The sequence below is a fragment of the Columba livia genome, chromosome 5 (genome assembly GCF_036013475.1).
Source record: "Columba livia isolate bColLiv1 breed racing homer chromosome 5, bColLiv1.pat.W.v2, whole genome shotgun sequence".
Classification (NCBI taxonomy): domain Eukaryota; kingdom Metazoa; phylum Chordata; class Aves; order Columbiformes; family Columbidae; genus Columba; species Columba livia.
In genome coordinates, this window is record NC_088606.1 from 2,394,622 (window position 1) to 2,413,430 (window position 18,809).

General features: G+C 53.6%; 2 protein-coding genes across 2 annotated transcripts; one reads left to right on the forward strand and one right to left on the reverse strand.

The window, feature by feature from the left end:
* Positions 1 to 1,816: 1,816 nt before the first annotated feature.
* Positions 1,817 to 3,745, forward strand: MGAT2 (alpha-1,6-mannosyl-glycoprotein 2-beta-N-acetylglucosaminyltransferase). Its single transcript, XM_005505163.3, has one exon. The coding sequence runs from the start codon at positions 1,908 to 1,910 to the stop codon at positions 3,243 to 3,245; it is 1,338 nt and encodes a 445-aa protein (XP_005505220.2). The 5' UTR covers positions 1,817 to 1,907; the 3' UTR covers positions 3,246 to 3,745.
* Positions 3,746 to 4,803: 1,058 nt separating this feature from the next.
* Positions 4,804 to 18,567, reverse strand: DNAAF2 (dynein axonemal assembly factor 2). The gene is made up of 3 exons (XM_065063028.1): positions 16,296 to 18,567; positions 7,813 to 7,959; positions 4,804 to 6,139 (listed from the first exon to the last, which is right to left on the reverse strand). The coding sequence occupies exons 1-3, from the start codon at positions 18,111 to 18,113 to the stop codon at positions 5,600 to 5,602; spliced, it is 2,505 nt and encodes an 834-aa protein (XP_064919100.1). The 5' UTR covers positions 18,114 to 18,567; the 3' UTR covers positions 4,804 to 5,599.
* Positions 18,568 to 18,809: the final 242 nt, after the last annotated feature.

Genomic DNA, 18,809 nt, shown 5'->3' on the forward strand with positions numbered 1-18,809 from the left:
GACAGATCTCGCCCTGATTGCAGCAGCCCGAAGGTGACTCACTTGGAACAATACCTTTTAGGTGGAGTAGGAGATTAAGAGAACAGTCCCCACAAACAAGCTCTCTCTGTGCTGTCTCGAGGGGGCGGAAGGGCTGTGGTTGCGGGTTCATCCCACGGGCAGCCCCGAGGCGCTCGGTGAGTTCGGTTTTTGGGGCTGTTTTCTGGTGCTGCCAGCACAGGAGTGCGCGTGACCCACGTGCTGCGTGGGGCTTTGGGGAGAGAAAACGGAACCAAAACATCGTTCTCAAAAGAAACTTGTATCTCATTTCAGGACAGGCTTTTGAGCGGGGCCTGATGCGATGGGACAAGGGGTGATGGTTTTAAACTAAAGGAGGGAGATTCAGGCTGGACATGAGGAAGAAATTGTTGCCCTGAGGGTGGTGAGAGCCTGGCCCAGGTTGGCCAGAGAGGTGGTAGATGAACCATCCCTGGAGACATCCCAGGCCAGGCTGGACGGGGCTCTGAGCAACCTGAGCTGGTGAAGATGTCCCTGTCATGGCAGGGGGGGCACTGGATGGGCTTGGAATGTCCCTTCAACCCAAACCATCCTGTGATTCTATGAAATGTCACTAAAAATGCATCCAAACAAACCAGCTCCCGCCCCTTCTGTTCATCTTGTGCCCGAGAGATCTTCAATCGCCCCGATTCTCCTGAGCTTTGTGTCACCGCAGTGTGACCCTCCCCGTGTGCCGTGGGGACACCGTCACCCCACCGGAGGGACACCCACAGCCCTGCGGGATGTTAAGCCTGGCTCTGCAGAGCATGAGCTGCATTTGGGGGCAAAAATGACTTCAAATTACAGAAGTTAGTATTGATGTGGGTGGGTGACCCTTGGGAAGGCCCAGGCTGCGGCACAGTCGTCACCGCCGTTGTCACCGGTGTCACGGCCGGTCCGTGCCCGCCGAGGGTGCTCACAGCAGCAACTCCTGCCGTTACCTGTGACTGTGGAATTGCTAGAGACTATTCTTCTAATTTTACAATTATCAGTTCATTTTAGATTATTAGTCTAATTTTAGAATGATTCTTACATTCTCGAATTACCATTACTGCAATTCTATAATTATATTACCTTATTCTTGCTATCCTAGGATTATTTTCCTGTATACTTGCCATTCTAGAGTGATTTTTTTTCCTTAATGTGTTGTTCTTGCAATTCTATAGGTTTCTTGTATTCTTGCCATTCTAGAATAAATTTCTTCTTCTGTATATTATTGCTCTTGCAAATCTAGTTCTAGAATTAATTCACCTTATTCCTGCAACCCCAGAATGGGTTTCTTGCTCTTGCCACTCTAGAAGGATTTAATGATCTTTAAAATCTGGAGTTGCAAACCCAGAATTATTCCCTCATCATGTTCTTGCAATCCTAGAGTTGTTATTCTTGCAAATCTGGGATGATTTTCTCATTCTTGCACTCCTAAAATTATTTTATGATCTTCGCGCAGTGCCAGAACGATTTTATCACCTCATTCTTTCCAATCTAGAACGATTTCACGCGATTCTCCCAACCCCGGAATTATTTTCTTCTCTTATCTCGCACTTCTGGGCTGATTCGGGGCTTTACTCTGGCAAATCTGGGGTTACTGGGCTCATCGCGCGTCGCTCCTGCCGAACGCTGGAGGACCCGCTCCCGCTTCTCCTCAGCCGCCCCGCTAATGGCGGCAGCGCCTGCCGGGCCCCCCCCGGCGGAAGCGGCGCTGAGTGACGGCCACGGCGGCCAATCGAGCGGCGGGGGCGGTGCCAGCGGCGCCCAATGGCGCGTGGCGACGTGTGCGCGTGGGGCGGTGGCGGCGCGCGCGCTGCCGGTGGGCGCAGTCGCGGCGGCGGCGGCGGGAGCGGCGGGAGCGGCGGCCGCCGCCGCCGGGAAGGATGCGGCTGCGGATCTACAAGCGGAAGGTGTTGGTGCTGGCGCTGGCGCTGGCGGTTTGCGCGCTGGCGTTGTGGGGAAGCGGCGGCGGCGGGCGGAGGCGGCAGCAGCAGCAGCAGCAGCAGCAGCAGCGGGGCGGTCCCGGGAGCACCGGGGAGCCGCCGCGGGTCAGCGAAGCGCCGCCGCGCCGCCCCGCCGCGAACGCCTCGGCCGCATCGCCGGCGCTGCCGGTTCTCACGGAGAACGGGACGCTGAGTTACCGCTCGCTCGTTTACCGCCTCAACTTCGACCAGCCGGTGCGGAACGCCGGGCGCTTCCCGGGGCGCTCCGGCCCCGCCGCCGACGCGGTGCTGGTGGTGCAAGTGCACGACCGGGCCGAGCACCTGCGGCTGCTGCTGGAGTCGCTGCGGCGGGCGGCGGGAGTGGAGAACGTGCTGCTGGTGCTGAGCCACGACCTGTGGAGCGAGGAGCTGAACCGGCTGGCGGCCGCCGTGGATTTCTGCCCGGTGCTGCAGATCTTCTTCCCGTTCAGCATCCAGCTCTACCCCCGCGAGTTCCCGGGCCACGACCCCCGCGACTGCCCCCGCGACGTGGGCAGGGCGGCCGCGCTGCGCCTGGGCTGCATCAACGCCGAGTTCCCCGACTCGTTCGGGCACTACCGCGAGGCGCGCTTCTCCCAGACCAAGCACCACTGGTGGTGGAAGCTGCACTTCGTGTGGGAGCGCGTGCGGGCGCTGCGGGAGCACGCGGGGCCCGTCCTGTTCCTGGAGGAGGATCACTACCTGGCGCCCGACTTCTACCACGTCCTCAAGAAGCTCTGGGCCCTGCGCGAGCGCGACTGCCCCGAGTGTCAGGTCGTGTCCTTGGGCACCTACAGCCCGGTCCGCGGCGGCTTCGCCGGCCGCGCCGACAAGGTGGAGATGAAGACGTGGAAGTCCACCGAGCACAACATGGGCATGGCCTTCGGCAGAGACACCTACCAGAAGCTCATCGAGTGCACGGACGCCTTCTGCACCTATGATGATTACAACTGGGACTGGACTCTGCAGCACTTGACTGTCTCATGTCTTCCAAAGTTCTGGAAAGTGCTGGTTCCCGAAATCCCCAGGGTTTTTCACACGGGGGACTGCGGCATGCACCACAAGAAGACCTGCAGGCCGGCCACCCAGAGTGCCAAAATCGACTCTCTCTTGAACAGCAACCAACAGTACCTGTTTCCCGAAACCATGAGTGTCAGTAAGAGGTACTCCATGGCACCCCTGTCCCCTCACGTCAAAAACGGCGGGTGGGGAGATATTAGGGACCACGAACTCTGTAAAAGTTACCGCAGACTTCAGTGAGGATCACTCTGCAGCCTTTTCCTTTTTGAGTTGTTCCGTACCGCCTTTTACAGGCACACACGTGTATAAAGAGCATTTATGAGTTGGTTTCTGCTTTAATATGAATAAACATTCTCGTAAAAGGTGTCCCGAACTAGTAATCTTTCGTGTTCGGCAACCACGTTCTGGAAGCGGGTTCCTCGCTGCTGCCGGAGCGCTCGGAGCAGCGTCGCAGCCCCTGCACCAAGCGGGAGGAGGACAAAACTGGTATCTAAGTGCATTCTTTCTGGCGGGGGGTTTTGCCCCCATGGGGGTGGTGAGGAGAAGGGAGGGGACCGAGCCCTCCCGCGCTCCGGCACCTCCCGGCCTCACCTCATGCCTGAGAACGGTGTCCCGGTTTGGTTGCGATGCGTTGATATGAAGGAAAGAAAAAGAATCATTGTTTTTACTGCAATGTAGATATATATACGATTTTTTTTTTTTTTTTAGTTCTGCCGAAATAAAATTCCGTTGTTTTGTAATACCGGAGAAGTCCTTGATTCTCATGTAAAGATGATGTCACCTTGTGTTGCTCAAGAGAAAGTCGGGACCTGGGGGGACGGGATGTGTATTTTGTCTTTAATCCGGAGGACTGAACGCCTGCCATCACCCCTTAGTGTGCACTTAACTTCATTACGTTTTTAATGATACTAATTGGGGGCAGAATAGAGTAAGAAATGCCCGCACGGCGCCTCTTTTGTTTGGATCCAAATAAAAAAGTTTCGCTTTCAAATTCCTCAGCTGTGTAAAGTGAGCAGTAAAAAATACCGTGTAACGGGAACGGGCTGAACTGGAGCTGAAACCGCAACCGGGAGAGAGCGGAGTCGTTAATTAGCATCACATTAAGTCTAAGGGTACGACACATCGGTTGCACGTCACTTTGAAGCACAACTGGCAGCAGTAACGCATAAGAAGCTTTTCGTAGAACGAAGTATGTTAGAGAAAGAAAACGCTGCGCTCAGATGACGTGCAATATTAAGAGGTGGCGTTTGTGCTGAGATTTGGGGGGGGGGGAAAGGCATTATTTTAATTAGAGAAAATGGGGTCGGTGCTCTGAGGACTCCGGCTGCAACGCTGAAGAACGGGGCGGGGGGCGCGTCGCAAGGGTTTCCGTTTGTCACCTGCTTTGTGGGTTGTGAATATACCAGTTAAATATTAACCCGAGAGAGAGCTGAGATTTGCGAAGCGCTCCAAGTCGTACGCAGGTTTATTTTGACCGCGATAAGATGCTGTTTATTCCCCAGGGTACCTGAACTGAACCAGCTTTGCCGCGTGCTCCGTTTGCCGAGTTTCACCACGTCTGTGCCCACGAGGAGCCCCCGGCAGAGCCCAACGGGTTCAACTGCACCCAGAAAACCCCCCGTGCTCCTCCTGGGTCGGGCGGATGCTTTTGGCAGCTGAACTTCCAGAATTACGGCTTATGCTGCGCACCCCGTGTTTAACGTAGTAACGTCATTCCAGAGCAGCTGTGAAACAAGCCACGTTTAACTTTGTTCTAAAGCTCATTCCTCTTCTTCAACTCAAAAGCAAACAGAAGTCATTTCAAAAGCAGAAAGGGAACCGAAAGCTGTTTATTATTAGGTATGTTCTTTTGGTTACCGCACTTTAGAGATGACCCAGCAAGCAGCACGTCCGAGCTCATGGGGGAAACTGGTTTTGACAAGTGCATTTAATCTGGATCAAGTGAGTCCGTTTTACAAATTCTAAATACTTAAAGCAGTCGTGTAACAAGAGAGGATGTTTCCATGGTGCAATTGAATTTGTTCGGTTGACAGACTGGGGTATGTTTGGGTGCCGTGTTCTGAGGGGATGTGCTAGGATGGAACACACGGTATAAATGCTGATTATTTCTGGGAGACTAATTAGAACTTCTCCCTGTAATTAGAAATTTCATTTGATTGCTAAAAATCAGTGCGAGTCTAATCCTGCAGTTCTCACAAAATGAAGGGTTTGAGAAATGATGAATGCTGCTCATTTCTAGGTGGACTCAACAGCAATTCCCCAGGGAGCCATTAGAAGACGGATAAATACAAAACCTCCCTGTCATGTAGCAAGAGACTAAGAAATTCATGTAAATAATAACGATGCGTTTTCTTGCAGGTGCTCAAATTCACCTTCAGCTGCATCTTCCTTGTAAGTAAAACTATTTCAGCCTATACATAGAATGAGAAAACTCTTGAGCTATTAACTTCAAAAATTATTAACAACGTAAAGACTCTGTAAACAACAATTTTGGTGGGAACCCGTGTTCTGCTCTTAGCCCTGAAGTCACAAACCAGCGCGTGGAAGTCGCAGTGAGAATCAAACAACAGAAGGAAAGCCTAAAAGAATTCAAACTAGTCTAATTCATAGAGCAGCGGGTTCTGGAAGGCGAGCGGGCAGCGCGTGGTGTGATCCCCGAGGACCCTCACGCTCCCGTCCCGCGGGCTCAGCTCCCGCAGGACCCCCCCGTCCCCATCCCCGTCCCCATCCCCGTCCCCGTCCCCATCCCCGTCCCCATCCCCGTCCCCATCCCCATCCCCGTCCCCATCCCCGTCCCCTCCTGCCCGTTCTGATTCTGCGGCAACACCTTCCAAATCTGGTTCCTTTCTCCCACGTTCTCCAGGAACCACTGAACTGGTGTCAGGAGGTTCAGGCTGCAAACAATGCTGTGAACTACAACCCACTTTTCCTATTGTTTCAGCTGTTGTGGGAGATGTGGAAGTTCTGCTGGGTTCTGTAGCGTGTTCTCCTTTGTCTGCGTCAGCCGCCGGACGGTTTGTTTCTGCGTTTGCTTGCGGGTTGTCACCGTTTGTCTTTCCAGCGAGATCCCCTCCTGAGCTGCTGAGTTGTTCTTGTTTTCCACCCTGTCCAGAACACGCTGCTGCTTCCTGCGGCTGTGGAGAAAAGAAACGCTTTGTTTTACAGCTGAAACGGTCTGGGCGTGCAGAACTGCCGGAAAGTCCGGCCAAGGTGCTTGTTCCTCCCACAGCCACCCCCCGAAAGCCGAGTCAGCGCCGTGCTGAGGTTTTCCTGACCCCCTTTGGCTCCCGAGGTTTCCTGTGCCGTAGGAAACGGCGCCGACCTCGGTCGCGATTAACAGCGGGAGTCGCCGCACCCAGGCTGTTTGCTGGAACAAAATCGGGCCAGGGATCTGAACTCTCCTTGCAATGAATGTGTTCCAACCCCGCAGACACGGAAATCACCGCCCTGTCGTGTGCGAAACTGGGGAGCGAGCTGTATCCTTCACTCGGCCTCAGGGAGTTAATGCAGGACTTGCGGTTTGAGTTGGGATGAAGGGTGAGACCCGGTGCTGTCTAAAGAGCACTTTCCCAATTTACTGTCAGTTTTAGCAAGAACCAGCTGGTAACTCGTGCGTCCCTGGCAGTGGATGGTCAGCATCGGGGGGGCATCTCAGCTGGGCTCATGGATCCAAAGGCTGAGCCGCTCTCACACCCCCAACCCCTCTGACCCCAAAACCACCGCTCCCTCCAGCCAGAACCAAAAGACACGCCGGTAAACCCTCCTCAGCACTGGGAGATCCTCCCACACGAACGTGCAAGTGACTTAAGACACCTCAGCCTCCCTTTCTCAGGTACCAGAACATCCACGTTTGCCCTCCGACAACCAAATGTTACACTTTTACGTACAATCCACACCAGCGACACGAGTTAAGCAATGCTGGGGCTGGTGTCTTCAGGGTGAACTCCAGCACAGTTGCACAAGTCGCTGTTTCACCTCTACTTGCTTTCCCTCTACACATTTACTGTATGTACAGTCTCAGTTTAGGGCCACAGAAGTAACCTCATTGTCCCGGTGTGTTATCTTCCTTTAAGAACAGTTTTAAATTAATTTCTAACGCAGTGTCTACTGAGAAATCCTCTTTACAAAACTAACGTTTTGCTTTCTTCACCCGTCCATCTCCGATTTTGCGAAGGGAGGTCACTGTACCCTGCGCCAGCCCTCGGACACAGCCGGCCTGGGATCCCTCTCCAATTCCCGCTCCCAGCACCCAAAATCCCCCAAATCCCTCTGGGTCAGTTCGCTCTGGACCTGGAGAAGTGTTTGTGCAAAAGACGGTGCGATTTAACCATATACAAAGCCAAACTTTTGAGTATTTGAAGGTCAGAGACGTCTCAGTTCTTTATTCTGGTTTTGTTCTGATGACATCTGCCATGGTTGTGCAGCACGTGGTCACCAGCTCTGACCTGAAGGCACTTGGGGGCTGAAGGAGGGATACTAGGTAGTTATTTACTCTGTTTTTCTCTTTTAACACCATGCCATGCCGGATTCCTGCACGGAGGAAGCACCACCTTTAACATATCGCACTTCTCCATCTTCCCAACAACATACAGGAGGTTTCAGTCCCACGGTCACGTTAAATGGCACAAACGCGAACTTATGTTTCTAAAAACTGACATTTAGACGTGCAAATACCCCCCCACTCCACCGCTTTCCCTGTTGCATCAAGACAAAACGGGAACAAAGGTGTTTTGGTCGGGTTTGATACGATCTCGCTGGAGAACACCAATCAGTCGGCAGTTCGTACAAGCGCCGGGGAGATCCTCACCTGCAACCTCATCTGCATTCTGTCCTCAGCAACATGGAGCACTTCAATTAACGGCTGACTTTCCAGCGCTGATTGGGAGCAAGAGGAAGGGCAGAAAACCCTGCCTAGGAATCCATCAACGTTTTCCTCACTGACAAACAGTCTTTCCTGCAGAAGAGAAAGAGCAGGTTATGTGCTTTTAGTGCTTTTCTTCAGGGAGCACGGAACTCAGCGCAAAGCCAGGTCACTGATTCGCAACAGAAGTTTCACACCACACTCGCGCCTCGATTTTAGGCGATTTCAATTTGAAGCACAGACCTGCATCACACATAGATAAATGGATTTGCTCTCATGTATGGACTTTGACTCCCCCCGAGGAATGATTTGCACCAACAGCTCAGCGTCTCCTCGCGCTGTCACCGCAGGATCTTTGAACCCTCAAAGATCAGACTTTGTAAAGCAAAAGCTACAAAGCACACAAGACAATATCCACGTCACATCCATTGAGAGAAGCGTAAACCCCCGTTGGAAGCAGTAGAGAGGTGTCCGGGTTAAAGACCGGACGTGTTTTGAGGCTGTTAATAAGCAGTTTCACAAACGCCGCGAAACATGTTGCTACAGGTTGAAAGATTTAAATCAGCCACAGGTAATTAAAGGTCCTAAAAGATATCCTGGAGGGGCCATTTCATAAGAATTACAGAGCTTGCCCTGCCCTCGTATTCTTCCTCAATCATCCGCTGTGCGAAAGGACAGGCGCTGGCACAATAAAATGCTCTAACCTAGAGGATTATGATGTTCACAAATTACTTTTCTTGATTAACAACTAACTGTTTAATGGGACATAGCAGGGAAAAGTTGCAAACCTTCTACTTTAAGTCATACTCCTGAATTTCTCGGTCCGGTTCTACCCTCTTGGCATCCCAATAGAAGCAAAATTCAGTTCTCACTGACGTCTGGCGGATTGAGAAGCAAAAAGGCAACTCTGCACATTTTGGGCCCCCTGGGGATGTGGCCCCATGCACGACCAGATGCCGCTGGGCGAGGGACGAAATGCAACCATCGTCCTAAAAACGAAACAAGAAAAATCTGTACGGGAAAAATAAAAGAGCGTCCTATTTCTTCACCGTTTAAATAATTGGAAATCATCATATGAAAAGTGATTGAAGAAAAAAGAGAAAAAGCAGAAGAAAAAAAGAAGGCACGTGTGTTGCTGCTTTTCCTCCTCCAGGATCTCCAAAACCCACGTGGGAAAAGAACCACTATGAGTTGTAGGGCTCAGCAATCTTCCTCCAATACTCTCTCCCAGACTAGTGAGACTATGAGCAAGTCTCTTTGCCGCCTTTTTCCCATATAAAATGAGAAAAACAATTCTTTTTCTGCTGAAATTATTTTGTCTACATAAAGCATAAGCCTTTTGCAAAAGGATTCTCTTAGTGCGCACTTCTGCTCTTGACAAAGTTGGTCCCTGACCCTGCTCGTGTTCATAAGCAGCAGAACCACAAAAGAAACCACAGGACAGGAATTTTCCCTGGGAAAGTGATGGAACAGCTTCTCCTTGGTGCCATCTCAAGGCAGATCAAGGGTAAGAGGGTCATTATGGGCAGTCAGCATGGCTTCAGCAAGGGGAAGTCGTGCTTGACCAACCTCATTGACTTTTATAAGGACATAACAAGGTGGATGGATGATGGCAGAGCGGTGGATGTGGTCTACCTTGACTTCACTAAAGCCTTTGACCCAGTCTCCCACGGCATCCTCACAGCTCAACTGAGGGAGTGCGGTCTGGACCATCAGGTAGTGAGGTGACTGTGACCTGGCTGAAGGGAAGAAGCCAGAGAGTCGTGGTCAATGGGGCAGAGTCCAGTTAGGCCTGTATCCAGTGCAGTGCCTCAGGGGGCAGTGCTGGGGCCAGTGTTATTCAATATATTCATCAATGATTTGGATGAGGGAATAGAGTGACTGTCAGCAAGTTTGCTGGTGACACCAAGCTGGGAGGAGTGGTGACACTGGAAGCTGTGCTGCCATCAGAGACCTGGACAGGCTGGAGAGCTGGGCGGGGAAAAATGTAATGAAATATAACAAGGGCAAGTGTAGAGTCTTGAATCTGGGCAGGAACAACCCCAGGTTCCAGTGTAAGTTGGGGAATGACCTATTAGAGAGCAGTGTAGGGGAAAGGGAGCTGGGGGTCCTGGGGACAGCAGGGTGACCATGAGCCAGCACTGGGCCCTTGTGGCCAGGAAGCCAATGGTACCTGGGGTGGGTTAGAAGGGGGTGGTCAGTAGGTCAGAGAGGTTCTCCTGCCCCTCTGCTCTGCCCTGGGGAGACCACACCTGGAATCTTGTGTCCAGCTGTGGCCCCTCAGTTCCAGCAGGACAGGGAACTGCTGCAGAGAGTCCAGCGCAGCCACCAAGATGCTGGAGGGAGTGGAGCATCTCCCGTGTGAGGAAAGGCTGAGGGAGCTGGGGCTCTGGAGCTGGACAAGAGGAGACTGAGGGGGGACTCATTCCTGGGGATCAGTATGGAAAGGGGGAGTGTCAGGAGGATGGAGCCAGGCTCTTCTGGTGACAACCAGGGACAGGACAAGGGGCAATGGGTGCAAACTGGAACAGAAGAGGTTCCACTTAAATTTGAGAAGAAACTTGTTCCTGGTGAGGGTGGCAGAGCCTGGCCCAGGCTGCCCAGGGGGTTGTGGAGTCTCCTTCTGTGCAGACATTCCAACCCGCCTGGACACCTTCCTGTGTAACCTCATCTGGGTGTTCCTGCTCCATGGGGGGATTGCACTGGGTGAGCTTTCCAGGGCCCTTCCAACCCCTCACATTCTGTCATTCTGTGAATGGGGAGAGGAGATGCTTGAAAAGCCAACAGGTAATGGAAAGCTTTCTGTTAGGTCTAAACATGGCAAATCGCATCCTTAGATCACTTTGTCTGAAGTGACCAGAGGATATTTTACAGGAGGATACAAAGCAACCGCTCGCCATGATGTTCCCATCGTTTTGACTAATTATTACAAACCAATCAGACCAGGTTTCACGCCAACGCCGCATTCCCAGAGTTCTACACTTACATTTCAAGCAAGCATTTAAAATTTCAGCACCGCGCTACCCAGTGGGCTGCCATAAATCACGGTACCGCACAAGCGGCGCTGTTCGTTATCAATATAATGATTATCATGAGCCTGCCCAGCCAGCCGCTGTAACTCAGCCTTTGCATTCACCGTGAGTAGACACCGAGGCGTTTATGTTGCTACAGATGTTATCAAAGCACAGACCTTGGCAAAAACACGATTCAGGAATTTATTTTAAAGCCTGTTTGCTCTGGCTTGGAAGAGCAGCAAAGGACAAGCATCTGCAGATGATTGCAGTGACCCTGGGAAATAATCCTTCCGTTCAAAGAGTCTATTTTCTGGTATTTATGATACTCTCTTAGCAACTTAGAAGTAAATTTGTTTTTCCCCACACATACTGTCATCTGCTGTTTGGTCCGCACTGGTTTTTCCCTGTGACTGAACTGAAAGCAAATGAACACAAACGATAGCAGGAATGACTCTGGTTGGGGAATGACCTGTTGGAGAGCAGTGTAGGGGAAAGGGACCTGGGGGTCCTGGGGACAGCAGGGTGACCATGAGCCAGCACTGGGCCCTTGTGGCCAGGAAGCCAATGGTACCTGGGGTGGGTTAGAAGGGGGTGGTCAGTAGGTCAGAGAGGTTCTCCTGCCCCTCTGCTCTGCCCTGGGGAGACCACACCTGGAATCTTGTGTCCAGTTGTGGCCCCTCAGTTCCAGCAGGACAGGGAACTGCTGGAGAGAGTCCAGCGCAGCCACCAAGATGCTGGAGGGAGTGGAGCATCTCCCGTGTGAGGAAAGGCTGAGGGAGCTGGGGCTCTGGAGCTGGACAAGAGGACACTGAGGGGGGACTCATTCATGGGGATCAATATGGAAAGGGGGAGTGTCAGGAGGATGGAGCCAGGCTCTTCTGGGTGACAACCAGTGGCAGGACAAGGGGCAATGGGTGCAAACTGGAACACAGGAGGTTCCACTTAAATTTGAGAAGAAACTTGTTCCTGGTGAGGGTGGCAGAGCCTGGCCCAGGCTGCCCAGGGGGTTGTGGAGTCTCCTTCTCTGCAGACATTCCAACCCGCCTGGACACCTTCCTGTGTCACCTCATCTGGGTGTTCCTGCTCCATGGGGGATTGCACTGGATGAGCTTTCCAGGGCCCTTCAACCCCTCACATTATGTGATTCTGTGGTTCCTGTCCCCACGATGCCCTTGACGCTCAAATATTAATAGTTTGTTCTCTATCACTTTATAGATAGTTACCATCCAGAGTTATTTGTACTGTACCTGTACTGGGGGTGAAAGCTTTTATAAGGTTTTCACGACTGCAAAGATTAAACAGCTCAAGAGAAGCTTTCATGAGCTTAATAATGTTTCCTGACATAACTGGTTTTTTAAGTACGTTATTCCCATAACACATCTACCAGTCAAAGGCTATTGAGAAATCCGTTTGTTGTATAGCAGACGCAAACTAATTATGTTTCTTAAAGTAGTTTGGGAAAGAGATTACTCCAAAAAATAAATATCAGACAATAAGTTTGTTGTGTTCTCCTTTTCTGTCCTCTTCTGACCTCCCAAAACACTCGCCGAGAGTCCTGAGCGCAGAATTAACGGGACCAGAAATAAACTGCTGTAGGATGAAGCACAACGGGCCTCGTTTCTGGCACAGTGACCCCTAACTACGATATTAACTCTTTATAGTAGCTTGGAAGTTGAAAATTGTAACCCTGCCTTCTCAAGACAGACCGGACAGCACATACACGCCAAATATTCAATGAGATAATGAATGGAGGGATTAATTACAAAGCCAGCCAGCCCCTGTGTCGTAAAGACAACTAAAACTCCCTGTGTTAAGCGATCCTCACAAACAGCGCAACTCAGGCTGAGCTCAAACCATGAACCAACCAGGAATGTTTAGTACAATGTAAACGTTAAAAAAAGCATCATCTCAATGCATAGTAAAGCAAACATTGCTCCCTGCTGTTCTCTGGAAGGGTTTATGTTTTTAAATCTTAATATTCTCCATGACAGAACGCGGGGTTTTGTTATAATACAAAAGGGATGGGCAACCCAACAACCCCGGAGAGCGAAAAACATCATCCAGTGCGCTGAGAAGGGCAGGAAGGGTGTGGATCCGCATGAAAGGGAATTATTACTCCCACCAACCTTTCCTCTAACTGACATGAAAACGAGCACGCATGACCCCAAACGGCCGGCAGAATTCATTATCCCCAAACGTTTTACATGCCGGTACAACCGAGGCTCCAAGTCTCAGCGGTTCAGATACACCCACCAGGAAACCGGGGTTTATTTCTGTTAAGAACGGAGCATTTAACCCCAGGAGATCAAACACTCGAAGACGCCGCTTCACAAAGCCGTGATTTCCACAGCCAGGACACGCTGGGACGCGCTGTTCTTGGAAACCTTGCCTGGCAGGCTTACAAATTTTATTGATGATTATTTCGCCCTCAGCCGCTCTATTTTCATCATTGACTCCCCAGGCTGTGTTGTCTCCGAACGAAGGGGAATTCTCTCATGCAGGAGTTTCCCAGGCCTGAGCTCCCAGTATTTAACCAAACGGAATGAATAATGTCTCAGGCGTTAGTGGATGAAGCGAGTAACGGAGCAGCTCACAGCTGGTCCTTCGAGGCAGAAAAGTCAGCGCTGTGTGGCCTCCGGTGCAGCGACAACAGGGAATTTTAAAATGCTTGAAATATGTGACCCCGGCCCACAAAGTCCGAAGTTACAGCATCTTTATTTTTATAGATTTTCTGGTCAGCGTAACAAATCTGTGCACGTTACAGTTTAGCCAAGGAGCAAAACTACTCATAGGAAAGAGACGCGATGGCTGCAGCCGCTGGTAAGTTAGGGCTGAGAGTTGGCAAAGAGCCGGCTATTGTATGGGAAAGCGGTAAATCAAAGCAACACCGAGAGCTCCCAGACAAAGGAATCCTTGCGATGACACAGTTAAAGTTGTGCTGGAGAGACTCGCTGAAAATAAGCGCTTGCTGGGGTGGGAATTCAGGCTGCTCAGCATCTATGGAAACTGAGCTCTAAATAGATCATCTCTCGACACAGGGATTCAAATGTATCTGACTCGACAAAAGGAAAACCAGCCCTTGAAAGCGTGTTTCAAGGATGGTTTCCTAAGGACAAGCCGACTCATTCTTCTGCCAATACCGGTATCAGACCCATTTCCAAGCAGACAAGGGGCCGGTGCGGTAACGGGACCATCGCAGCTCCCCAAAGTGATTGAACAGGGTGGGTGCGTTCCCAAAACACTCCAGATGGAACTTCTTGCAGATCTCAGAGCTGGAGCCGTAGCTCTGATGTACAGAACGAGACCCAAAGCGGGAAAACACCAGCAGGGAAGTGGAAGAAACCAAGAGAAGCCACCACGAGGAAATAGTTAATGGACACAAGGCAGCATGCAACAGCAGCTCTAATTAAACATTAATTTTTCTCACTTCACCCTGAGTGAACGCAGCAAACAGAAAAATATGTGAATGAATGGCTGGGAGGCCTATGACTAACGGCCAGTCTGCTCCTCATCCTCCGACCCCACCCAAAAGATTTTGCAATATGGAATAAATTCAGCACATTCAAAGATTGTTTTTAACTCACAAAACGGTAACATTAACCAAACTCATTACTGGATGGCCTTTAACAACTTGCAATCAAAAGATGTTCCCTCAATCATAATAATGAAGGCGCATACCAAACACTTTCAGTCACCACAGAGATCAAAGTGTGTGGAAACGTCCATCCATCACAGTGTGAAAGATACTGCAGCAGAATTTCCTGTTCCCAAACGGAATTTCCAGCCATATCCCCACACAGAGCCACAGAAAGCTGTTGTTTCCTATTCTACATTCCATGATGCTATGGTTAAAATCTGCATTTAGGCCTGCGAACCATAAAACAAGCAGCAAACGCACACACGCCACAGCACATGATGAAAGAGATTCATACTCTGTTCAGACTACCAGAAAAAGCATCTGTACCTATCTAGAAAACAGGCAGTAGTTTGCACCATGTCACATTATTTAATGTCACATCTGTACCGGTATTTGATCACACCAATTAACAATAATGCCAAATATTTTGTGGTCCCATTTGCAGAAACGTGCAGGCTCACGATCCAGAAAAAGCGAAGGAAATACCCTGGAAACAGTTCAATGTGGGCGGTTCTCAATAGATTCATCATCTTTGGTACTTACCCAACACTATCACAGGAAAGGTAAGCAGCCTGCTCTATGGGAAACAAACCGTGACGATTCGGCTGCACATCCACTAATTGCATAAATATCTTTCAGAATCATGCAGTGTTTTCTAATTGCGGGGACGGAGTAATTAAGATACTCCAAGCCGCCGTCCCAGTGGAAATACTGTGAGCCCGCCAGTTCTTTGGACTTGCGCTCCCCTGGTCACCCAGTCTGCAAAGGGGTTTATTCTAAAATAAAGACTCAAAACCACGGGGCTGGAAGGTTACATGAGAATTGTGCAGCCTTAATCCCTGCTCGTGTTAAGCTGTTTGAAACTCTGAGCTTAAATGTATTTCTCCACAAAACGTGTGGAGTGTCCCTTTGCGGGGACACCGGCAGCGATCAGATGTGCCATCCCGGAAACATCGCTGCCCAAAGGCCCTTAAAATAATAAAACCTCTCAACTAGAATCATATTCAGACCGGCACAAAGATGAAGAACTAGCCCAGCAAAATGGCAAGAGGCAGCAGTTCACAGCTGCTGTTTGCTGGCTGAACTAACGGCTGTTCCTCCAGCTCTGCGTGGGAATTCTGTCCCCAAATCCAGCCACAGCAGCACGCCACGCACACGTCTGCATTCCCTGACACCGCACACACGTGTGTACTCTGGTGTGTTATAAACATCTCCTTTCTTCATGTGAATGAGCGATTTACATGGTCCTAAAGGCTGCTAGGAGACCTCGCTCTCTGCAACTACCTCAAGGGAGGTTGGAGCCAGGGGGTGTTGGTCTCTTCTCCCAAGTAGCAAATGATGGGCCAAGAGGAAATGGGCTCAAGTTACACCAGGGAAGGTTTAGACTGGATATCAGAACAATTTCTTCCCAGAAAGGATTGTCAGGATTGGAACAGGCTGCCCAGGGCAGTGGTGGAGTCACCATCCCTGGAGGGGTTTAAAAGGCGTTTAGACGAGGTTCTTAGGGGCATGGTCTAGTGCTAGACTCGGTTTATGGTTGGACTCGATGACCCTGAGGGTCTCTTCCAACTGAAACGATTCTACGATGAAGGCGTCAGCTCTGTGATGCTCCTGTGAGACCAGCGCTAACCAGGTCATTCACCTTCCCTTTCGGGAAGCGGTTTCCATCACTAGAAACTCCTTCCAAACTCAGACCGATAACCTGACACCTCCCTGAGCCACCACTCGCGCAGGGATCCGAGCAGCACAAGCCGGGGAGCCGTTTCCAAGCCGTTTACCTGCAGAGCGGAGGCGTCGAGGCCGAAGCAGAACTTCTCCCAGGGCCCCGCGCCGCCAGGGGCCTTGGCCAGCGCGATGGCCGCGTTGTGGGCAGACACGCTCACGCAGGTCTCGGGGGACAGCAGCCTGTTGGCGGGAGGGAACTGTAGGAACAGGGTGAAGGTGCCGGTGTCAGTGGAGAAGCGCAGGCTGTAGTGGTTGGTGCCCACGTCCCCGCTGAGGCTGTGGGGCTGGATGCCGGGCACATGGAGGAGCAGGGTGAGCGACGCCTCGTCCTGCCGGCACTGGAACGGCGGGCACACGGCGGCCCCGGGGCTGCTGGAGCCCCGGCCAACAGTCACCTCGCCGGGGCTGCCCCCTGTGGCCGGGCTCTCGGGGGGGGACGGAGGGGCGGCCCCGCTGGGCATGGCCGGCTCGGGGCTGGCGCTCGGAACGGGGGAAGCGGCGCCGGAGCGGGGTGGGGGCGGCTCGGCGGGAACCGGGGGAGGAGCCGCCCCACAGTCCGGCTCAGCCGCCCCGGGCTCGGCCGGACCCTCCGCACCGGGATCGACGGGTTCCTCCGCCCAGGGCTCGGCGGGATCCTCGGCACCGGGCTCGGTCGGACCCTCCGCCCCGCGCTCGGCGGGATCCTCGGCACCGGGCTCGGCCGGATCCTCGGCACCGGGCTCGGCCGGATCCTCGGCACCGGGCTCGGCCGGATCCTCGGCACCGGGCTCGGCCGCACCCTCCGCCCCGGGCTCCTCCGGCCGCTCCCCGCCCGTTCCCGTGTGCTCCCGCGGGCCGGGCCGCTGCAGCACGGGCAGCGTGACCTGCAGCTGCCGCTGGGCCTTGTTGAAGGCGGCGCGCCCGCCGCTCTCGTCCACGTCGTAGGGGAGGCGGAGGCGCAGGCGGTAGGCGGGACGCTGCGAGTCGAGCCGCAGCTCCCGGCCGCGGATCTCCAGCTCGGCCTGCGCCGCGGAGCGCAGCAGCGGCAGCTCCACCGTCACCACCAGCTCCCGCGGCACCGGGCTGGGCGCCGAGTCGCGGGAGCAGCGATAGTCCTGCAGGTCCACGTACGAGCGGTGGCGGATGCTCCAGCGCGGCGTGGTGGGGCCGGCGGGCGGCAGCGGGGAGTCCCGGGCGGCGGGCGGCGGCGGGGCGGGGAAGGGCGGCAGTGGGGAGTCGCGGGCGGCGGGGAAGGGCGGCAGCGGGGAGTCCCGGTCGGCGGGCGGTGCGGGGGCGCCGCCGGGCAGCGGGGTGCGGATGACGGGCGCCTGCGGGACGCCCTTGTACTTGGCGCGGCGGAGCACGGCGGCGTTGGCGCGGTCCAGCTGCGCGGAGCAGTGCCGCTCCACGGCCTCCAGCGCCGTGTCGCTGAGCAGGCGGCGGAACCGGGCGCTGCGGGCGGCCAGGCGGAGCGCGGCCGGGTGGAAAACCACGTCGTAGACCAGGCGGCGGTGTCCGCCGCGGCCCAGCTCTTCGCGGCCCGGCGCCAGGCTGTAGGGCAGCGACCAGCGGTGGCCGCCGGGCTCCGGGCGCGCCCGCGGCTCCCCGATGTGCGGGTTGCTGCAGATGTTGAGGTAGCAGCGGCGGGAGCCGGCCTGGCTGGTGCGGAGCACGTAGCCCGGTGTGGGATGGACGAAGCGAACCTCCACACCGCGCTCCCGCTCCAGCGCCGCCACCTCCTCCTCGTACAGCCGCCGCTGCTCCGGGTCGGTTAGCTCCGCCGCGTACTCGGCGAACAGCGCACGGAACTTTTCGTCGCGGAAGGCGCGTTGGAGCCGCTCGGCCTCCTCGGCGCTGAGCTCCAGCTCCTCCAGCCGCCCCGGGCCCGCCATGGCTCCGGCCCGGCCGCGCTCGTTGCTGTGGAGACGCCAAACAAGATGGCGGCTCCCGCCCGGCCGCGCTCGTTGCTATGGTGATAGTAAACAAGATGGCGGCGGCGGACCTCGGGTCACAGAATGACAGAATGTCAGGGGTTGAAGGGCCCTGGAAAGCTCATCCAGTGCAATCCCCCCATGGAGCAGGAACACCCAGATGAGGTTACACAGGAAGGTGTCCAGGCGGGTTGGAATGTCTGCACAGAAGGAGACTCCACAACCCCCTGGGCAGCCTGGGCCAGGCTCTGCCACCCTCACCAGGAACAAGTTTCTTCTCAAATTTAAGTGGAACCTCCTGTGTTCCAGTTTGCACCCATTGCCCCTTGTCCTGTCACTGGTTGTCACCAGAAGAGCCTGGCTCCATCCTCCTGACACTCCCCCTTTCCATATTGATCCCCAGGAATGAGTCCCCCCTCAGTGTCCTCTTGTCCAGCTCCAGAGCCCCAGCTCCCTCAGCCTTTCCTCACACGGGAGATGCTCCACTCCCTCCAGCATCTTGGTGGCTGCGCTGGACTCTCTCCAGCAGTTCCCTGTCCTGCTGGAACTGAGGGGCCACAGCTGGACACAATATTCCAGGTGTGGTCTCCCCAGGGCAGAGCAGAGGGGCAGGAGAACCTCTCTGACCTACTGACCACCCCCTTCTAACCCACCCCA